The 19,998-nt window shown below is 34.4% G+C and overlaps 1 protein-coding gene across 3 annotated transcripts; it reads right to left on the reverse strand.

Moving 5' to 3' along the window:
- Window positions 1-3,850: 3,850 nt before the first annotated feature.
- Window positions 3,851-18,724, reverse strand: LOC149780091 (uncharacterized). Of its 3 annotated transcripts, none has more exons than XM_089936322.1 (6): window positions 18,364-18,588; window positions 10,355-10,534; window positions 8,814-8,897; window positions 7,419-7,553; window positions 6,801-6,856; window positions 3,877-4,224 (listed from the first exon to the last, which is right to left on the reverse strand). In XM_089936322.1, the coding sequence occupies exons 2-6, from the start codon at window positions 10,512-10,514 to the stop codon at window positions 4,141-4,143; spliced, it is 519 nt and encodes a 172-aa protein (XP_089792448.1). In that variant the 5' UTR covers window positions 10,515-10,534; window positions 18,364-18,588; the 3' UTR covers window positions 3,877-4,140. The 3 variants fall into 3 exon arrangements, with proteins under 3 accessions (XP_089792451.1, XP_089792448.1, XP_089792450.1); XM_089936324.1 differs by having other exon boundaries at window positions 3,879-4,224; window positions 18,368-18,587; XM_089936325.1 differs by lacking the exon at window positions 7,419-7,553 and having other exon boundaries at window positions 3,851-4,224; window positions 18,364-18,724.
- Window positions 18,725-19,998: the final 1,274 nt, after the last annotated feature.

A 19,998-nucleotide genomic window follows, 5' to 3' on the forward strand; every position in this document is an offset into this window, starting at 1 on the left:
GTATCGACAATGCATCGGATATGACGATATTTTCTCGATAATACAGTTTATGGTGTCACGCCCCAGTATCGGAGGCGTCACAACATTATAACATAATCAAAGTATGTGAAATTCATAAAGCATATTGGATGAAATGCATATTCCAGTTGTATCTGTACTTACCACAAAAGCAAATCTTCATATCTTTACAATCACTTTTATCAATTGGAAGATACGAATTCTTATCTGCATGCAACAAATATTTCAAGTTAATGCTATACTATCTCGATGATATTGACTATGAAGACATGTTGCGGTTAAACAGCCAACAGACACGGGGTTTTATCATGATACCTATCGCATCGAAAAATTCGTATTTCGATGTGTTTCGCATCGTGACTTAATTGGCTATAGACAACTACTGTATCCGATACGCGTTGGAGAAATAAGCAAAATACTTTGTCTACGTACCAAACATCTACTTGAAATCGAAGAATAAGAAATTTTATATGATACTCTAACCACTTCTACAAAAAAGAAAGCGGACGTTTTCTATAGGATCATGATAAGGCCGATGTAATTTTGTTTTCGTTTAAAAGTTTAGTATACAACTAAAATATCATCAGATTCGTATCCGTCATCTTTATTCGGAAACGAATTACACATAGCTATACTGTTGGATAGTAGTTACTCAATCAACCCCCACAACTGCGGGGAGAGGTGTGTGCCATGTACATGGGGGGGGGGGGGGACAGAAACATTTTTTTAAACAACTTTTTCGTTGGAAACAGGTATCAGAGTCATGTTTTGCGGTGGAGAATTTCAATCTATGCCACTGGATGGATGGGTGGATAGACGAATAGGTTGGATGCAGGCAGACTTTGATATAATTACTGCAAGCGAAAATAGCCTATAGTTTTTACTATACAGTTCTGGACAGATATAAAGATGGATAGAGAAATGTATAGGATCTATTAACGTCAACACATTTTAAGGCTTTTGGCACATCTGAACGATAGATTGGACTTCATTTTGTGCACCACTGGAGCTCATTTGGAATACTTTCAACTTGTGATATAACTTCTTGGTACCTAATTCACAATACTGTAAGTTATTTTTAAATTTTCGTTTAGTATTCAAAGGAAAAAAGTAATCGTTGAATTTTACAAAACGTTTATGTTTTCGCTTTTTTCGGTCAGGCAACCATAACCAGATAACACATTCCTTATGTGTAATTACTATAGAAAAGCGAACAATGTCACCAAAAACAGATTTATTTGCAATGCCAAGAATCGATGATGCATTGAAAAAACCGGAAATGCAAAATATATCAAAGTTTGACCTTTTGAGAGGATTCTGGCAAATTCCACTCACAGAAAGAGCAAAAGAAATTTCTGCATTTGCATCTCCACATGGACTTATCAATATAACGTGAATGAACATATTAACATCTGGTCTAGATTATTGTAACTCTTACATTGACAACGTCTTCATCTACAACGATACATGGAAAGATCACTTGGAAACCATTCGGAACGTTTTGATCGACTAAATGATTCAAATTTGACAATTTATGCAAGAGTGAGATTTGCCGTGCTGGTGCTAATTTTTGGAACACGTTCAAGTTACATCTGAAGAAGTTATGGTCAAGGCTATCTCTTATTTCATAGTGCCTGTCAGGAAAAAAAAAGAGACTGATCCGAGTTTTAGGTATGGCTGAATATTATCGTTTATATTGTTTAACTTTCTCCATAATTATCTAACATGTGACACATTTGTTGTTTAAGAGAGCCAAATTTTATTGGTCTGCCAAATGTCAGGAATGGTTTGACAAATTAAAGGCCATGCTTAAGAGTGCACCAGTTCTCTTAGCTCCAAATGTCAGTCAATTATTTATAATGTCTGTTGATGCCAGTGATGGAAATGTTGGTGACGTATTGTTACGAGAAGAGAAAAATGTTGTGAAACATCCGGTGTATTATTTTTCTAAAATAATTAAGCAAGCACCGGAGAAATTATTCTACAATTGAAAATGAATGTTTGGCTTTGATATTTTTTTTATTATTTATTTAATTTACAGTTGCATATGTATATTTGACATATGTAAAAGAAAGCTTTATTATATCAATCTTTCATTTCTTTTTGTGGGAGATGTTATGTGCATATATTATTTATATTTTGCGTGCTCGGCCTTTGTCGGTAACTGAGCGTAGAGTATTTTCCTGCGTGAGTAGTTGTGTGCTCTTTTTTAATAGTTTATTTGAATCTGAGATCAACAGCGAGCCTCAATTACAACCTTAGAATGTTGTGGAAGCGAACTCGTTCACAATAATTTGGAATTTACATTAGTTTTTCAGAAAATGCTCTTGAGACATGGGTCAAATGGGGATGTTAATAAAGAAATTCTTGTAAACAAAGTCTTCATGACTACTTTAGGTTTAGTCCGTGTAATCAATTTTCGATGTTTTCAAATATAATTTGAGAGGAATTTAAATTATGCATCACAAAGTTCTCTTTGACTTGTGGAGTAAAACACTAACTTGGGATTACTGATGACTCATTCAAAGTCATTCTGGATTATATCATTGTGCTACATTAAGACTACTGGTACATCAGCACAAAAGACCATAGAGTCAAAACATTGAAATAAGTGAAGAAATTATTTTTTTTCATTATAAGATTACCTGAATCTTTAAATTTATTTAATCTCTGTTAAAAAGAAAGTTTCATGTATTTATTTAAAGAAAATGCTATTACCTGAATAGCATTTTCTTTAAATAAATACATGAAACTTTCTTTTTAACAGAGAGTAAATAAATTTATGACATCTTATCTCATTCTACTATGTTCCACAGTATAGCTCTTTTTGCATCAGGTTGATATATGTATGGGTTTTAATTGCATTGTCACTAAATTATGTATCTTGTTTGAATTGTTCATAATCTTGTAAAGTATGCCGGTGTTCTAAAGTTTTCTACCTTTTTTTAAATACCATTCTTATATTGAAAAGAAGACTTTATAGATAATGATGGCTTCAATCAATATGTTTTTGTTTTATCTATGTATTAATTACCTCTTGTGTATAATTTATTAGGGTGTATTATTGTATTTGTATTATCTTCATTCTTCTATGCGTAATTTATATTGTTTTATGTGGCGTAACACATTTTCTAAGATCTACCACAATTCACTACAATCGACTACAAACTACTATGAAACCGCTGCAATCTACCACAATCCTGGACAATCAAGCGTGAAATATATATATATATATATATATATATATATATATATATATATATATATATATATATATATATATATATATATATATATATATAGAATACAAATTGTATGGCGAATAACAATCCTTTCAAGTGCACTGGATCCAGCAGGGATCATGTGTGTCAGGGATTGATTAAGATAAACGTAATAAACTGACAACGCACAGTGCAAAACTAGTTTCTAACTAGCCTGAGCGCTTTCGACACTGAAATTAGTCTTTTTCAACGGCAAATACAAAATATAGACAAGACAAACAAATTAAACAGAAGAACGGTTATGTGTATATATATATATATATATATATATATATATATATATATATATATATATATATATAGCGTGTGTGTGTGCGCGCGTGTGTATCAACTGTGGTATTTTCACGCTTGATTGCAGAAAACTGTGGTAGATTGCAGTCTTTTCATAGTTGATTATAATGGTTTACAGTCAAAACGCTTTTAGCCAAATCCAAAGAAGAAACAAATGATAAATAATAATATAAGACACGACAACATGATTTCTATCATAAAAATTGAGAAGGCAGTCAAAGTAGTGGAGATCAATGCTAGAAAAGCAGAAAAGTATGAAATTTAGACTGGATGGTGTGTAGTATAAGGCGGATGGTCGAAAATAGCAAAGAAATATTGGATAACTAGGGAGAATAGATCTGAGGATAAAATTTGAATGAAGAAGAAAACATACAATACTATTTTTAGTACAAAATACCTTTTTAAAGTTATAATAATAACTCGTATATTTGCAATGAAATCAAAACAATTTGAATTGATTCTTCACTTGAAGAATTGAAATAAAAATAAAATTTATTTTTTATGATCATTATGAAATTACTCGTCTTTTTTATTCCTCTAACAGAGTGTGCTAATTGACATTAGCGTTCACAATTCCACAAAATAGCTGTGTCCCACTGCTGTTGTAAAGAAGTATCTTCACTTCTATAGAGCCCTGCAATAAAGAGAATAATTTTACAATAATTGAAATAACAAATATTAAATAAATGCAAACATAATGAGAATAACCATTAATCAGGAATCTAAATCGGCGCAAAGTTTTATTAGTTTAATTCGATGTATGGAGCAAGTTTAATCCTAACACTAGGCTACATGTAACATCATAGTAATAAAAGAGAAACCAACGAACTTCCGTGTGTGTGTGTGTGTGTTGAACTGTCATTTTTGTAGACTTCCATTTATGGACTGATGTTCATAAGACACCTTCAGATAAATGTCGAGAAAAATTGTATTTTGTCTTTAAAAGTTAGAGCATGGAATGCTTATTGTGATTTAGGCTATTAAGTTTAACAAGCAGAAAAGCAGACACGCTTCCAAAATCAACACATCATCTTGATAAGTACTGAGTGCATGGCGTTTTCGTAGTTTTTAATTTGAATATACATGATATAGAAGCTGTACTATCTGCATCACAGTCGTAACACCTACAGCAGCTGCTTCGTTGTTGTAAACATTTCCTACAAACGGAAGCCAGAAACATTTAGAGAAATAATAGGAAGAAATAGCTATTAATAGTACATCCGATTGGATCTACTGAAAATAATCCCTGAATCAACAATTGTTTTGTAAAGATTTCACAATGAAGTGACTTTCTGAAGTTCCTGTTCCGTACGAACTGCGTTGTCGCCAGCCTAGGTTCCGCTATGTCAACCTTAAAGGAAACTGGATGCATGAATTTAAAACGAATACATGCAACAAATAATTACAAACTTATGTCAATAAAAAATTGCTTGCGACTGAGATAAACATTGTGCTTTCCGAGACTGCTTTCTTTTCTTCGAAGCAGAATCCCTCTTTCCTTTAAATACCGTGTCCCTCAGCTAAATACGAGTTCTAGGATTAATTGAGATTTAATTCACACTCCTGTAAGTGTCTCTTAATAAATTAATTGTTCATTTGACTAAACTTGTTGGTTTTGATTTCTTTCAGTTTCATAGTTTAAGACCTAGAGTCGCAACACTATATACATGTTAATTAGAGTCTGCAGAAAGAGCGAGTTTGCTATGATGCATGTATATTGACAAAACTATACATGTATTTTGTTCCGAGTAGACTATTAGGCCCTACTGACTATTTCAAATTGTAAAAGTAGTTCTAGCCTGAGTGTGCGATATGGAAGTTTTAGGTGTGCTACACGGAATCACAGATTGAACATCTGTATAGAACACCACATCAGCCACGACAAAATGAAATAGGTATGTAATAAACGGTGAGACCGCCAGTCTGAGGCATCAAACAAGTTCTGACTGGGAACAAATATCGAATGCCGTTTTTTATTTATTATAAATCCCTGTTTGCGCTTCGGAAATTAGTTTTTTTCATTAATTTGTCTTGAATGTGATATGACTTATGTATTCTAAGAATGTCAAATAATTTGAGATGAATTTTGCGAGAATTGTTCTAATTTAGTCGTTGTATATAATAGGAAGCATGTAGTCTAGGAGTTTCATGCATTACGTATGACACTAACTGTAGGTATTGTGTGGATGATCTGTCTTAAATTATATGAAGCCTGTAGGCTAGGAATTGATTTTATTGTTTGGAAATTTTATACCAATGAATTGCTAGCTAGCAAGTAATGTAGCGAGGACAAGACATGAAGTCCATTATTTCATTCGTGCAATTAAGTTGTTAATTCTTAAAACTCGAGAACTCTGCGAATGTGCTGGAGATAGACTACCGGTAGTTAGTGATTTATAGCCCACAGGGGGCATAGTATGTTTTTTTTTTTGTCTAGGTTAAGTCACAGTCCATTTAGAAATTCGACTAGCGCTAGGGAAAGACATTAATTTCATGGCAATAGCGTGGTGAATCAGCTTCATGTTAAAAACTTACCCCATATCAGCCTTAGTTCTGTTGAATTACGATAAGTCGATCTCTGACGTAACAATAGTGGGGATTAATAAATATTTAGGCTGCGTATTTATGTGTTTATTTGAAAAGATAAAAATAGTTATATATGTGCATCACGCGGTGAGAACTGTCAGCCAAGTAAGGGTTGATGACCTGAAAGACGCTAGAGAAAGAGAAGAGAAAAAGGACAACGGCGACTCTAACCTACCACCAACATTGACTTTAAGATGATCGGAAGCAACCGTGTTATGCAAGCATGCTGAGCAAATGAGTTAGGATATTCACTCGACTTCGTGATGAAATTTGTTTCATCGCTATAAGATAACGGCTAATTGCATTTCTTCTAAAAATTTTAATCTCATTCCTAAGAGAAATGGTATCATTCTTATGTCATGTTCAATTCAATTTTGTTTATGTAATTGATTAAATTACTATATTTTACATGCAGGGGCTAGTATTACTCTATTATATATCTCTGCTCAAATCTTGGTGATTCATTAATTTCCTATTTTATGTTATTATTTATTCTCTCTGGGCAATAACACCGTGATCGATCATCTCGTAGATGATGATAACCTAACGAAAGCGCCACATCACGACTGGTCGCCATAACACACAAAATATAAATTGACTATACGTAACAGTAATGTTACTTACATGAATACTCGATAGAGCAGAAAGATCCTTGATGGTAAACTGACCCTTTACCGTTTCTACAAAAGGTGTATAGAAAAAACAACGAATTAATAGATATAGAGAGTGTGTGGCCATTTCGGAGTATCCGAAACTTTTTTCTCAAAAGACGACAGCAAAGAACATGAAAAGCGTACACATTCACAAGGAGAATATGAAGACGAAACTATGTTAGATGGGTGAATTTGTTTAGCTGTACAAAAGGGATCATTCAATAAAAGTAATAAAAGTTAAAACGAAATTTCTTTAACATTTGCACAGCATCGTGGATCTAACGAATACATACAATGCGTATTTAGTGAGACACCTTTTTTTTTTACTGGTGACAGTACCCTTGGCCCGACTCGAAAACAAAGAAGAAGAAAACTAGAAATAACAGCTAGAAAATGAACAAGATAAGGAAGATTTTTAAAAAATGAATAAAATTCACTTGATACACGAATCCAAGGTAATCAGGAACTGAGGAATATAGAGCATACAAAAAAAAAAAAAACATTGTTTAATGAGGTTTCACAGCGCCATGTAGGCCAGAAATGTGCATCATGCAAAACTCAAATACATTATTCTGACTATTAAAGTTACGATCTTGCTTCACTGGACACTGAACTGGTATGCCATACGCCTGCATCATGGAACAAGTAACTTGAAATTTTATGGTATGATGGAAAACTTTGTATTTGACTTCCATCAAAATCGTCCCGTTTTCAAATTCCGCTGCTGTTTGGAAAATAGATATTATTCAACATTTTTGTTTCATGTGCTAGAATTATTGGTGTATTACAGATATGTACTGGAAATTAATTTATACCAAAACCTCTTAAAAACGGAAAACTTCACATTCTAAATTTCTACTCATTTTCTCCAAATCAAAAGTGACTCATGCAAGGCATCTTTGATCGCCATGCTTTTTTTTTCTAGCTACATCTATTGGATTTCTTGAGTTGACTCACTTAATATGTAATGCCAACTTACCATTAGCGTAGTGAAAATGGTGGAGGCAATTGACCTAAAACGGATACCTTGGAAGTTTAACATTGAAAGTATGACTATGTACCAGAGGGATGCCGTTACAGGTGTATTTGAGTGAAAGGTATTTGTGCAAACACAGACCGGCACTGGAAAATTACTTATTTATGAGTCTGTTCAAGTTGTGTACTCCCCTTGTCTCGATCATGTAGAAAATTTGGACAACTTAATTTTGATTGGATGCGGTGGCTTGCCGCCGTATCCAATGAAATTCAGACAAGAAGCACAGAAATATCTGCTCGATACGCCAAGGTGTAGATAGCGTTATCACATCTGAACCTTGGCTAGCGAAGATTCGTGCAAGGTTAAAAGCATCACAAATCACCAACTTTGTGCAGAGAAACTCTGTGGCTATGGACTGAGCGTGACGGACTCGCAGTCTAAAGGACACGAAAATGAAATCCGGTCTAGGTTCACACAGATTGGATGCTGTAGTATGCCTTTGGTTAAGGCAGTTTACTCTCACAACCTCTGCATTGCAATGCATTTCATGTGTCGTTAAACATCAGACAAGACAAAAATAAATGCTAACGGTCTTGAAGGCCACCTACAGCATACACAATATGTCACAAGACCAATGTTTGCTTGAAAGTGGTTGATCTTTTATTGGAGAAACTGTTCTTTGCTTGAGCAACATTTCAGTTATGCCGTGTACCATTAACACGTGTTCAATCTGTGTGCAGCTGTATGTCACAAGGTAGCATCAGTGGAGAGTCTGTAAACCAGGTTAATGGTTAAGCGATATCGATCTAGTCATACTTGTTTCTCACATGCATAAAAATGAATTTAAATTGAAACCAATCAACGTAAAAGAAAATATCAAAACAGCATTGATTGAGTCGATACATTCATACAGATAGTAAAAAGTGTTTGAATCTAAAGTGCGATACTAGCATTATATTTTTTAAGTTATCCAAACGAATTGTCACAACTAACTATATACACACTTACGAAACTGAGCGTATCCGTCAATTGTCAGGGTTCCCTTAGAATTTATTGTCTTCGGTGTCCACGTGAGACTCATATTTGAAGATCCTGTAATAATAATATATATCCATTTGTATTCCAAAACCACAGGAACAAACAATGCACAGACAACGAACAACTTGGTTGACGAAACGGAAACCTAACATTAAAGTGCGTTCTGAAAGGGAACATATTTCAGTTTGTCTTGAATACTAAGCATATTACTTTGAAGCCTCTTATAAAAAAAAAAAAAAAATTATGTTAAAAGGCCAAACAAAATCTTTGTCTTCCAGTACGTAATATATGTGAACACTGGTGAAATTAAAATTAATAATAGTGAGGCTTTGACTTTGGTCACGTTCAGTACTAATGCATGCAACACATACATACACAAACACGCATACAAAACTAACTCATGTTCCGGTAATATTTCATTAAATCAAAACAAAACGGTACTGCTTCTCTTATCACAACATAAAACGAATCAAAACCACACTTCACTTACTACTGCATAAAATAGTTCGACACCACTTCTCGTCTGCAGTATAAATACACAGGAACGAGACCACTTCCCATGCTATTGCTTTATTTGGAAGGGTTTATTTTCCTAAAGTTTGATGCAATTCAATTTACATTTTTCTAATACCACCGTCAGTTATTATAGTGTTGAGGTGCGGTTAACGGTTACACGCTACTACAGACATACGTTATTCAATAAAGACGTGCTTAACAAATTGAATCTTATCAGAATAAGAAATAATGGATGGATAGCAAACGAATTAATCGCAGGTTGAGTGTGGTACGTCATGCACAAGCTAATAGCCGTCAGCTGTCGAGTGTGGTACGTCATGTACATTATAATAACCATCAGCTGTTGAGTAGGGTACTTTATGCGCATTATAATAGCCGTCAGCTGTTGAGTGAGGTACGTCATGCACACTATAATAGTCGTCAACTGTTGAGAGAGGTACGTCATTCACATTATAATAGCCTTCAGCTGTTGAGTGAGGTACGTCGTACACATTGTAATAGAAGTCAGCTGTTCGATACTCCTTGGGGATAGATAGGGCAAGAAATTGAGATTTTAGTCCTTTCGATAAAACGGCATTGTAAACCGTGTGCACGTTTAAACCTTTTCATAAAAGTTGCAACATTTATACAGGGCAGGAATTGTTTAAATATTATTTTGGGAATAATGGAGGTGGAGGTCTAGTCACCCATCAGGATATCATTCACTGTTCTTTCTTCCTGTGAAAATTGGAAGGGTTGCTTGCCCTGGTTTTTATACTAACCTCGACTAAGGATTAGCAACCCACTGTCTTACTGACACTAACGAATAGACTAAAGAAAATAAATGAGATGAGCCATTTATGGATTTACTTAATACTGTTCTTGTCGCCTTTGTTTACAAAACGGCATCTGGTCACTTATAATCTTAAATTGTGCGGTAGTAAAAGCTCTTACTATTCAAATTTCACTAGTTGTCCAGCTCTCATACATTAGCTATTTGTTTCTTTTGGACATACCACAATTTACGACTGTCCCATGCTCATCCGTATGCAAGAAAGACTCCTTGTCGAGGACAATATCGGCAAACGCCTCCTTGATCTGATAACCGACCGTCATGGCGTCAGACAGAGTGCGCAGGTATATCACCAAACACAAATGTGATAGCTTTAGGTTCATGTCGAGAATTCAGCTAAAACCTGAAAATCAAGTAGAATAATTTTTATTCGTTTTTGAGCTTCTCATTTACGACACGTAGGTATTTTAAACTAAAATGGCTTATATATAAACAAGCCGTGATACCGTGGGTATCAAATCGAAAATTGCTTTTTTTATCAATTAAGTAAAGTATCTGGACATATGTGGTGCAGTCTACCTCAAAAAGAGCATACTCTGATCTGAGTGTGTGATAAAAAATATGTTGCTTTAAGAAAGATAAAATATTGCAATTTTAAAGTATAACAGAATAAGATAAACAAGATAGACAACGCTGCATCGAAAACAAGGAGACAGACAGCAGGGAAAGACAGAGCGAGATGTTGTGTTGTGTACAGAGCACAAATCAAAAAGACACGTGACATGTGGCTGGAATACTTATTGTCGTATCCACTAAGTGCCTCCATACTATCATGAGAAAAGTAGCGTAATGATGAAAGAGAGAAAAAAAAGGAGGACAACTAATAAATAATTATGAGTAAATAACAATAAAATGTGGCAAAAATGTTCTATGCTTTGCCTATAATCTTTCTCTTCATACACTGGTGTCACACTTAACAGGAAGACTCAGACCAGAGTAAATATCTGCAGCATTTACTAGGAAGTAAATCTCGCAACGCGAAACTGAAATCCCCTTAAAACTGCGATGTTGGCATGATAATAATTCCAAACCTCTCACGTGAGAAGGAACTTAACAGTAGATAACTCGCACAGAAGTAAAGGTCTAAACTAAACAATATGTTGCCAACAGAAACAAGGAAATCAACAATTATTAAAGGAATATTAATTGGTACCCCTTCTTCGGGTTCAGCAGCTGGCTAAGTTAATCTCTTTCCTCTTTATCATCTACTTACTTTGTACTTATTTAGGAGTGTGTGGTTAAGAGATTACAGTAATCATCTTCGAATAAGCTACCTTTAGTTGCTAGTGTTGTTGTTGATGATGATGATGAACGTTTTCTCTTCATTCCAATTATCAATTAACTGATTACATTATAAATAGTACGAGTATTCACATACGAACATCTACACCTTCTCAGCTTCAGCTATTGTGTCATTTCCGATTTCTCGTATGATCCTCTGTGGGATGGGGAATAAAAAAAATGACCTTGTTGCGATCTCCTGAATGTCGGAGAAGGAGACTAATGGAGGAAGCAGTCACGGGGTTCAGCAATTAACGAGCTGAACTTGTGACCGAAAGGATGCCGGTTCGAATCCTACCACTTTATTTGTCACTGTCAGCCACTGTGTTGCATACTAGGACAAAGCAGTTTACTATGATTGTCTCGACACTATGTTGCTGTGCCGTAAAGCACTAAACCAAACCAATCGCTTGATATTGCCCACGTCGTCAATTCTAGCAATCTGCGGATAGGCCGTGCTATAAATTTAGCTGATATTTCACTGATGTGTGCGAACATTGGCTATTGATGCCACAAGCTAGTGCCTAGTTACATATTGAAAGTACTACGTCACCTTAATATTGAAATTAGATTTTAAACTCTTGCACGCTAGTCGAACTATTGAATCAAATCTTTCATCGTAATTTACTGAAAATGTTACTGGCATATATGGAAATCATTCCTTCTTTAAAATAGCATGCACAGATTTATCAAAAGAACGTACGAATTATCTATTGCAGATTTCTCCATGTATTGCAAATTTGATTGAGAAGATCACAACTAGATATACTCATTGAAATTTTACAGCAAATTACACATTTAGTTTGAAAGATCTGTTCAAAGGAATATTGGTAACCAAAAAGTTGTCAGTGCTGTTGGTGTGGTGCAAGGTAGTGTTGACGAAATAGAAAAGTAGATTAAAGAAATGATCGCACTGTTAGAAACAAATGTTTTCAATAAAGATTGATGCGAGTAAAAGTTAAATAAATAAAATGATTAACGCATTAAGCAATGGAACAATAACATTTAAAACCTATATAAACGAAAAGTCAAACCTGAATTGAACTGCGAAATGATTATAAAGAATGGGTGGATTAGAAAAGGAAAGCGATAAAACAAATATGAGATTGATAATAAACGAAGCAAATGTCAGGATGTATGCTGCTTTACAATTTTCAATTGCCAGAAAGATCATGTGGTATTGAAACAAATATGAAAATGAAACGACATGGTTGATGGAAATACTCATATCTGAAACTACACCGCAGATGTTAATTGACAGTTACAGATTTAGCTATGTTCCATCATGTTTTTGTTGAATTATAGTTACACACAATTAAAGCGTAACGGAACATTCCCTTTTCAATGCGAAAACCATGAATATACACAAATTTTGTTAACTTGTATGTAATTAATGGGGTTTATATTGACGCGAACTTTACATGGGATTGTCGGTTTTGGTCAATAACTGTTGCTGTTACATTTGACATAAATACTGAACCTGAACATTATGGTCCAAGTATCACACAAAGGAACAAGCTTTGGAGATTCATCAAATACATTGTCAGATATTAATCTGATATAATTGATATAGCTATGTTCCATCATTTGTTGTTGAATACAACCCTTTGCTGAACAGGTACAGTACGAGTACATTTTCACAGTACTTGTGATGGGTAAGGGTGTGTATATTGCTTGCAAGCTTTGTAATTGACAAATAGAAAAGAGTGTGCTGACAGTCCGTGTCCCTGTGCAGAAGGCTTAACATTCTTTTACCACACGAAAATGTGAAGAACGTATTTAGATCTTTAGCGGACCAATTTACGTGGTTGTATGGTATACAAAGTGTTAAGCAAAAGTGGGGGATTTTTTTCCTCTGGGTGAGAAGATGGGTAAGGGGATATAATGGCGAGCGATTACTCATATTTATCTGTTTATCAATCGCGCCTAAATGCGAAAAACGTAGACCTACATCTGCCGCCCCATGACGTACCTGAACAACAGAGCATATGGTGTTCGGTCGAAATCACAATTAAAACGAATTATTACAGAAAAGACAATATGTAAAGTCGTTACTCATATAAAACCAACGCAATGTGTCTCTCTCAGTGACTACAATCACAAGTCATATACGATATGAACGTCTGCGTGTATGCGGGGGGGGGAGGTGCATTCCATTTGTCAAGTGCATGATTTTAACTTTGGTGGCGAAGCTAAAACCACGCTAGAGAGGTCATTACAGGACATTGCATGTACTTTTAAGATGCCATGCGATTGCGATGGAGAAACTGAATCAAGTGATATTGTGTACTATGGATGTAGCGATGCATCGACAAAGAATCGGATATAATGGTATTTTCTTGTTGAGACAATTTATCGCATTAACGCACCAGTATCACGGTCGTCACGATATTATAAAAGAAACAAAGTATGTACCATTGATAAAGCATATCGGATGAAATACATATTCTAGTTGTATCCACACTTACCACAAAAGGAAATCACATATCTTTACAATGACTTCTATCCACAGGACATGAATTCCTATTTGCATGCAGCAAATATTTCTGGTTAATGATATACTACGGTTAAACAGCCTTCAGAAGGGGATTTAGCACGATATCCGTCGCATCGAAAATGAATGTCAGAAAACAGCCTTGACCGTACAGTATTTTTTTTCGAATTCTACAAACATAACATTGTCCCATATGTTTCTGGCCTACGCTATCAAATATTTAGGTTAAATCTTCATTCACATAAGAATTAAACCTTGTTTTCGCTTTTCTTGACGTATTTGCCAAAGTATTTATGAATACAGACAATCTAATGAAGTGATATTTCACGGTTTCAGACTGATCTTATAAAGACAATAATGCAAACATGGCAGCTAAAATCTTTATTTTAAAAAAGATATAAATTAGAAAGTGCTCTTCACCGATTCAATTTTTTTATACAAAAAACCCACCAAATAACTACTTACATGTTGATATTTAAATCTTGAAATTGAAGTTGGTATATTTTCATCATCAAATTGTACAATATGCACAACTTTTGGAAATCAAGAAGTGGACTTACTCTGGAAAGAATTAGTGTTAAGTTAGCTACTGAAGCACGCCTAAGACTTCAAGAGCAGAGCTTCCTGATTACAGCGAGGGAGCATATCAAAAGTCATAAACTATGGCCAGTCATTGTACGTCTGAAAAATCAGAGGGCGAAGTCATTCTCGCTTTCCCAACAGAAGTCGAAGTTTAAATATTTCAGGCGACCTAGTTGCCAAACTTCGGCTTGTAACGTGACCCGTGATAAAGCCGTAACAGTCACACATACAATGTAAAATACATCAAATCAAGTACGACCGAGTCACTTTATTACACGAATGGAGCTAGAAATAGAAAAATGTAAATAGTTCCTTTAAAAAATCACAAAATCAAATTTTATTTTGCTTTTCGATCATTATTTTAATACATACGGGCATAACTAAAGTAAGAAAAGTTACAAAAACTTATAAACTATTATAAAATGTTACGAAAAGTTATAAAAAGTTGCGAAAGGTTTACGAGAAAAGTTGCCTTGGAATGATTATTAAAGTTTATTTATTCACAAAAGCTATACTTAGCCATAAAATTTTTCCTTTATTTGATAATGCTTAATAAGAAAATTAGTTTCCACAACTAATACGAAAAGATAATATCGGAATCCAATATCGTCCCATTTCGCCTGGAGAAGTCGCCCCAAGGATTATATGTAGTAATTCTGAGATGTCGCCACATGGAAATTAAGACTTTATTTATTGTTGTTTTTCTTCAACTTATTAACTCTATAAAATTTGCAATTTTTCAACTTTTTCATTTGATCAACTCCGCTTCTGTACTTAACCAAAAATAAGTGTCATAAGTCCCTTATGCTCTGCTCTTCAAATCATTAGATGCATTGTATTTGGAAAAATAGAGCGGGTGTAAGCATGATGTGACATCTGCAGTTATATATATGAAAGGGTTCCAACCTAATAACCAAAGTCATCCTGAGACGACTTTATGGCATGGACCTCTATAACCCGAAATCGACTGAATTGGTGCTGATCGTCAAAAAGCCAAAGGGTTATAGTATCGTATCTCAAACTGAACAATTTAATCTGATTGCTCATTGAGATTTGCTAACCAGTGACGAATGATACTTGAACTCGATAAAAAGCATCATTGACGCCTATTCAGGAAATGCGGTCGCTACCGAGTTCATCATCATGGCTAATGCACAGAATTCGGACGGTTTCTGAAAGATCACTTGTACTACGCCCATCATTTAGTTTATTTCTTCTTTTTTGTTAATGTTCGTAACTTATCATCCTTTTTAATCACCATACTTTCGTCATTCATTAGATTATATAAAGACTTAATTTCGTCCTTAGAAATATTACTATGATATTGCTTGTTATGATTACCAGTTAATATCTCTTTTGTGATAGCGTATATATAAAAATCTAAATATGAATCGCGTAAAAGATGATTTAATTCTGTTATAGAAAGGTTATCTGGGTGACAAGTTTTGGGTTCACTTCTCCAACCACTCTGGGGCGACTTCTCCAGATACGTTGGGGCGAGTTCTCCGCATACGCACTAAAAGTGGCCACAAAATCAATTTCCTGACATTTTTATTAAAACAAGAAAGTTATATATTAGGTTCTCGTTATCATCATTTGCATCAGTGTAAATATATTTTCGAAGCTGCTATGAAAGCTTAAATTTGGTTTCAAAAACTGATGAAAAGACGGGTGCGAAAAGTGCTTCTAAAAATCTTTCTTTGGTCGATTTCTTTCTAAGGGGCACATATATATTTTAAATTGCAAAATAAGTGACTAAAAAACTATGCAAAATATTGTTTATCAATAATGTTCTTTTTATTCTTTTGCTTAGTTTAAAATTTCCCATTTTCGTCTGACATTGTTAGTAATGGTATTGATGGTTTTTTATTAGTCCATGAACCATATTTTATTGATATTTTATCCGAATACTAACTAAAATTCATCAGAGTACTATGTGACGAAAGTCGACACTAGGTGTGGCTATATAACTACTTTATATCGACTTCGCTTTAGAGCTTGCATTTCCCACTTGGCCTTTTTGATGGTGTTCTAGACCTTTCTGTCCGCTTTCTTCTAATTTTGGATATGTTTTCGGCCTGCAGGAGTTCGGGATCACAGAACGTTGGGGATAAATGCACAATTTAGCTTGACAAAGCAATAATACTTCGACCTATTCATTGCAGGTTATACTGACTCAGCTTTCGCCCTTAACAAATTTGATCAGGCCATCATACGGAAAACTGATACAGACTTTCCAAGAGCTGGACATTCCAGAGATGTGTCGTGAAAGTCAGGCAGGCACAGTAAAAGGACCAAACACATCAGATGGTTCCGAATTTTGTCTTTGATTAGGATGCTGCATTTGTAACGGAGTTCAATAGTTCTTGAGTCGTTCGTTATGGTGTCGACGGAAAAAGGAGTTGAACAGGCAGCCTCCATCAACATCGGCTTTGAATGAGTCGTCAGATAAAAGAACCGCTATCAGCTCTTTAAGGGTTACCTCACTTATGCCAGATGTAGATAATGATTTCTTGTCCCATGGTGACGAAGTTTTCTGTTGATCCAATTTCGGCGAATTAATGTAATGTCGTTCTATTATTGTATACTTCAAAGTCCATATCCTTTAGCATGTTATCATTCTGATATTTCTTAAAATCTAAATATTGATTGAAACCGTAGTGGAAGCATGTTAGGTCCTGTTCGCAGACGGTAAGTCATATTCGTAAAAAGGACCCCATTAACTAAAAGGACCTTTAAACGCTCATTATTAAAACGATACGTTGAATGCTGGTTACTAGAAACGCCGAAATACACAATTATTTACATCTTTTAGATGTATATATTGGTGTACAGCCTGGTATTCTGATTTGCATTTGTTTTAATAATAGTAATACTAACAATGATAATAAGCAAAGCAAACTTTGAGTTAAGCGATTTTGATAAGAATAATACTTTTACCAATTTTAGGCGTAATCCATGTAATAACGTCACTCGGTCGTTGTTTAGTTTACAAGATTGGATAGGTATGATAAATCGCTGATCAGTCAGAACTTAAAATGTATGAGTGAGAATCCAAAATATGTATTTACATATTTTCTGTGGAGATATCATAATACTTATATATTTTAAAGTAAATAAAGACAGAACAGACAAAATGAGGTAACAGCTGTCTAATCAAATACGACCGAGTAACTTCAGTAAACGAATGGCTCTATAAATAGAAACAAGTTAATAATTCCTATAAAAATCACTAAAATCAAATTTCAGTTTGCTTTTATATCATTATTCAAACACGTACAAATTAAAATACATTTCTTTTCATGAGTATTATGATACAAGCTGTTTTTCGGTGCATATTTCGGTTTTTGAATCTATTTCGGTGTTTCTAGTAACCCGTTAAATGCTATGGAAAATGAGTTATTACACATTATAATTTTACTTGTGAAATACAAATATCGATTGCAACTGATAGTAAATTTAGTAAATCCATTTCGCGGACGGCACAATACAATTTATTTCACATGGTACTTACCATGTAAGTGTGAGAAAACGTAGTCAATTTAAATGATAAGGCATGGAGGTTATTATCAGCTTGTATAGCATTGTCTCTCAAAAACATAACGACAATATCCGGATATGAAACACGAAAACAAGCATATCAAACTTCATCCATTACTGCTCTACCTACAACACCATGTTCACTGAACTGGCGTAAAATTAAAATCCAGAGTGAGAAACCGAACGAGTCATTTACAGATCGAACGGCCTGTAATTACAGCAATAAGCTTATTAAAAGTATTAGAGAAGTAATAAATGTATAAAACGGTGGTTACCCACGTTACAAATCCACAAGAGCTGCAAAACACCGTGAAAAGGTAAATGTTTGAAGTCCACAAATATTTAACCTGAATAAGTGCTACGTCTCTGTTCCTTTGTCGTTCAATTGAGAGTGACGCTAATTACAATTCAATAAAATGTGCCTAGTTGCAAGCCCCAACAAATGATTGGTCAACGAAACCCATGTGACCGCTAAGGGGCAATTCAGTTGGCTCTTTTGCCCTCAGCTCATTATCTTAACAGAGTAAGGTAAAAAGAAGACCCAACCTCATTGCACAACCCATAAATGTACTTACGCAAGTGTAAATAGTTATACTGAATTTGTTTGCCAATAGAAGAACTATTCTAGTTGTGGTACGCATTTCCATCAAAATCAAATTAAGAAAAATACAAATTTAACAAAATTACCAACTGATCAGGGTCAGGCAAGATATTTGAGCAGCTGCATACATTACAAGATGGTATTTAGTAACATTTTGGTGTATGTCATGATCACCACCAATCGTGACTGTTAAACGAACTATAGAGCAACATGCCTAATGTAATGACGATGAATATGACATGTATTGATATATATATATATATATATATATATATATATATATATATATATATATATATATATATATATATATATATATATATATATATATATATATATATATATATATATATATATATCCATGCGCTTTGCTTGACTGGATTCCGCGGTGTATCGAATAGGCAACGTATACACTCATTTGAACAGTTAGTTAAGCACGTGTTAGTGGTGATTCAGTTACAGTTTTCTGTATTTGTGATGACTAGTTATTTATGTTGTATTGTGTTGACATTTGAATATTAGATACATTAATTTGTATGGTTTTACAGTGTATTCATTTGCAAAGACAATGGGGCTCTAGAAACTAGGATACAATGAGGCAGTTATATGTGGCTGGTGGCCTACATAAAGGGAAAATACTAGACCAAAGTCTTATATCCCGTACATTTTGCCTTCAATCCAATATTAGGCCACCAAGAAAGTCATTAGAAATTTAAATTCAAGATTCAATAATTATTAAAGTTTAGGAAACTAAATATACCAGCTCAGCATGTACAAAAAGACACATGAGCAGAGAATATGAATATACTAACTCTTCATTTTGGAGAACACCATAATGTTTGGGACTAGCATCACGTCACTATTATTATTATATCATTATTATTATTATTATTATTATTATTATTATTATTATTGTTATCAAAATACACTGATGATTATGTTATGGTCCTTTGCATAAAATACTCCTTATGGCAAATACAGGCCTTCGTATCTTTTTTAGGAACAACTGTCAAGGTTGTTCAGTACTGGCTAGAATCCATTTTATTTGCCAGCAATGTGTGCAGAAAAAATCCCAGCTCGTGTTCAGTGAAAGAAATGGGACATCACTATTGCCATAATTTTAAGTCATTTCTTCATAATCAAAGTAAATCCCCCACCCATCTGTGTTGAATTGTCCATTACCACTGGCCCTCAACTGCAGTCAGAAAGATGTATTTGTGTGAACTGGTTAAAGAGTGTTATAGTGAAATGGACATGGTATGAAGTATGGTCAAGGGACGGCCAGAATCGGTCACTACAATGATGTGAA

The sequence above is a fragment of the Sinohyriopsis cumingii genome, chromosome 16 (assembly GCF_028554795.1).
Source record: "Sinohyriopsis cumingii isolate HCF-2022 chromosome 16, ASM2855479v2, whole genome shotgun sequence".
Classification (NCBI taxonomy): Eukaryota; Metazoa; Mollusca; class Bivalvia; order Unionida; family Unionidae; genus Sinohyriopsis; species Sinohyriopsis cumingii.

Coding starts and splice junctions, on each gene's coding strand:
- LOC149780091 (XM_089936322.1), bottom strand. CDS start 10,514: ATGAACCTAAAGCTATCACATTTGTGTTTGGTGATATACCTGCGCACT. Junction 7,554..8,813: donor TGACGGATACGCTCAGTTTC/GTAAGTGTGTAT, acceptor TTTTCCAAACAG/CAGCGGAATTTGAAAACGGG. Junction 6,857..7,418: donor GTGTCCAGTGAAGCAAGATC/GTAACTTTAATA, acceptor CACCTTTTGTAG/AAACGGTAAAGGGTCAGTTT.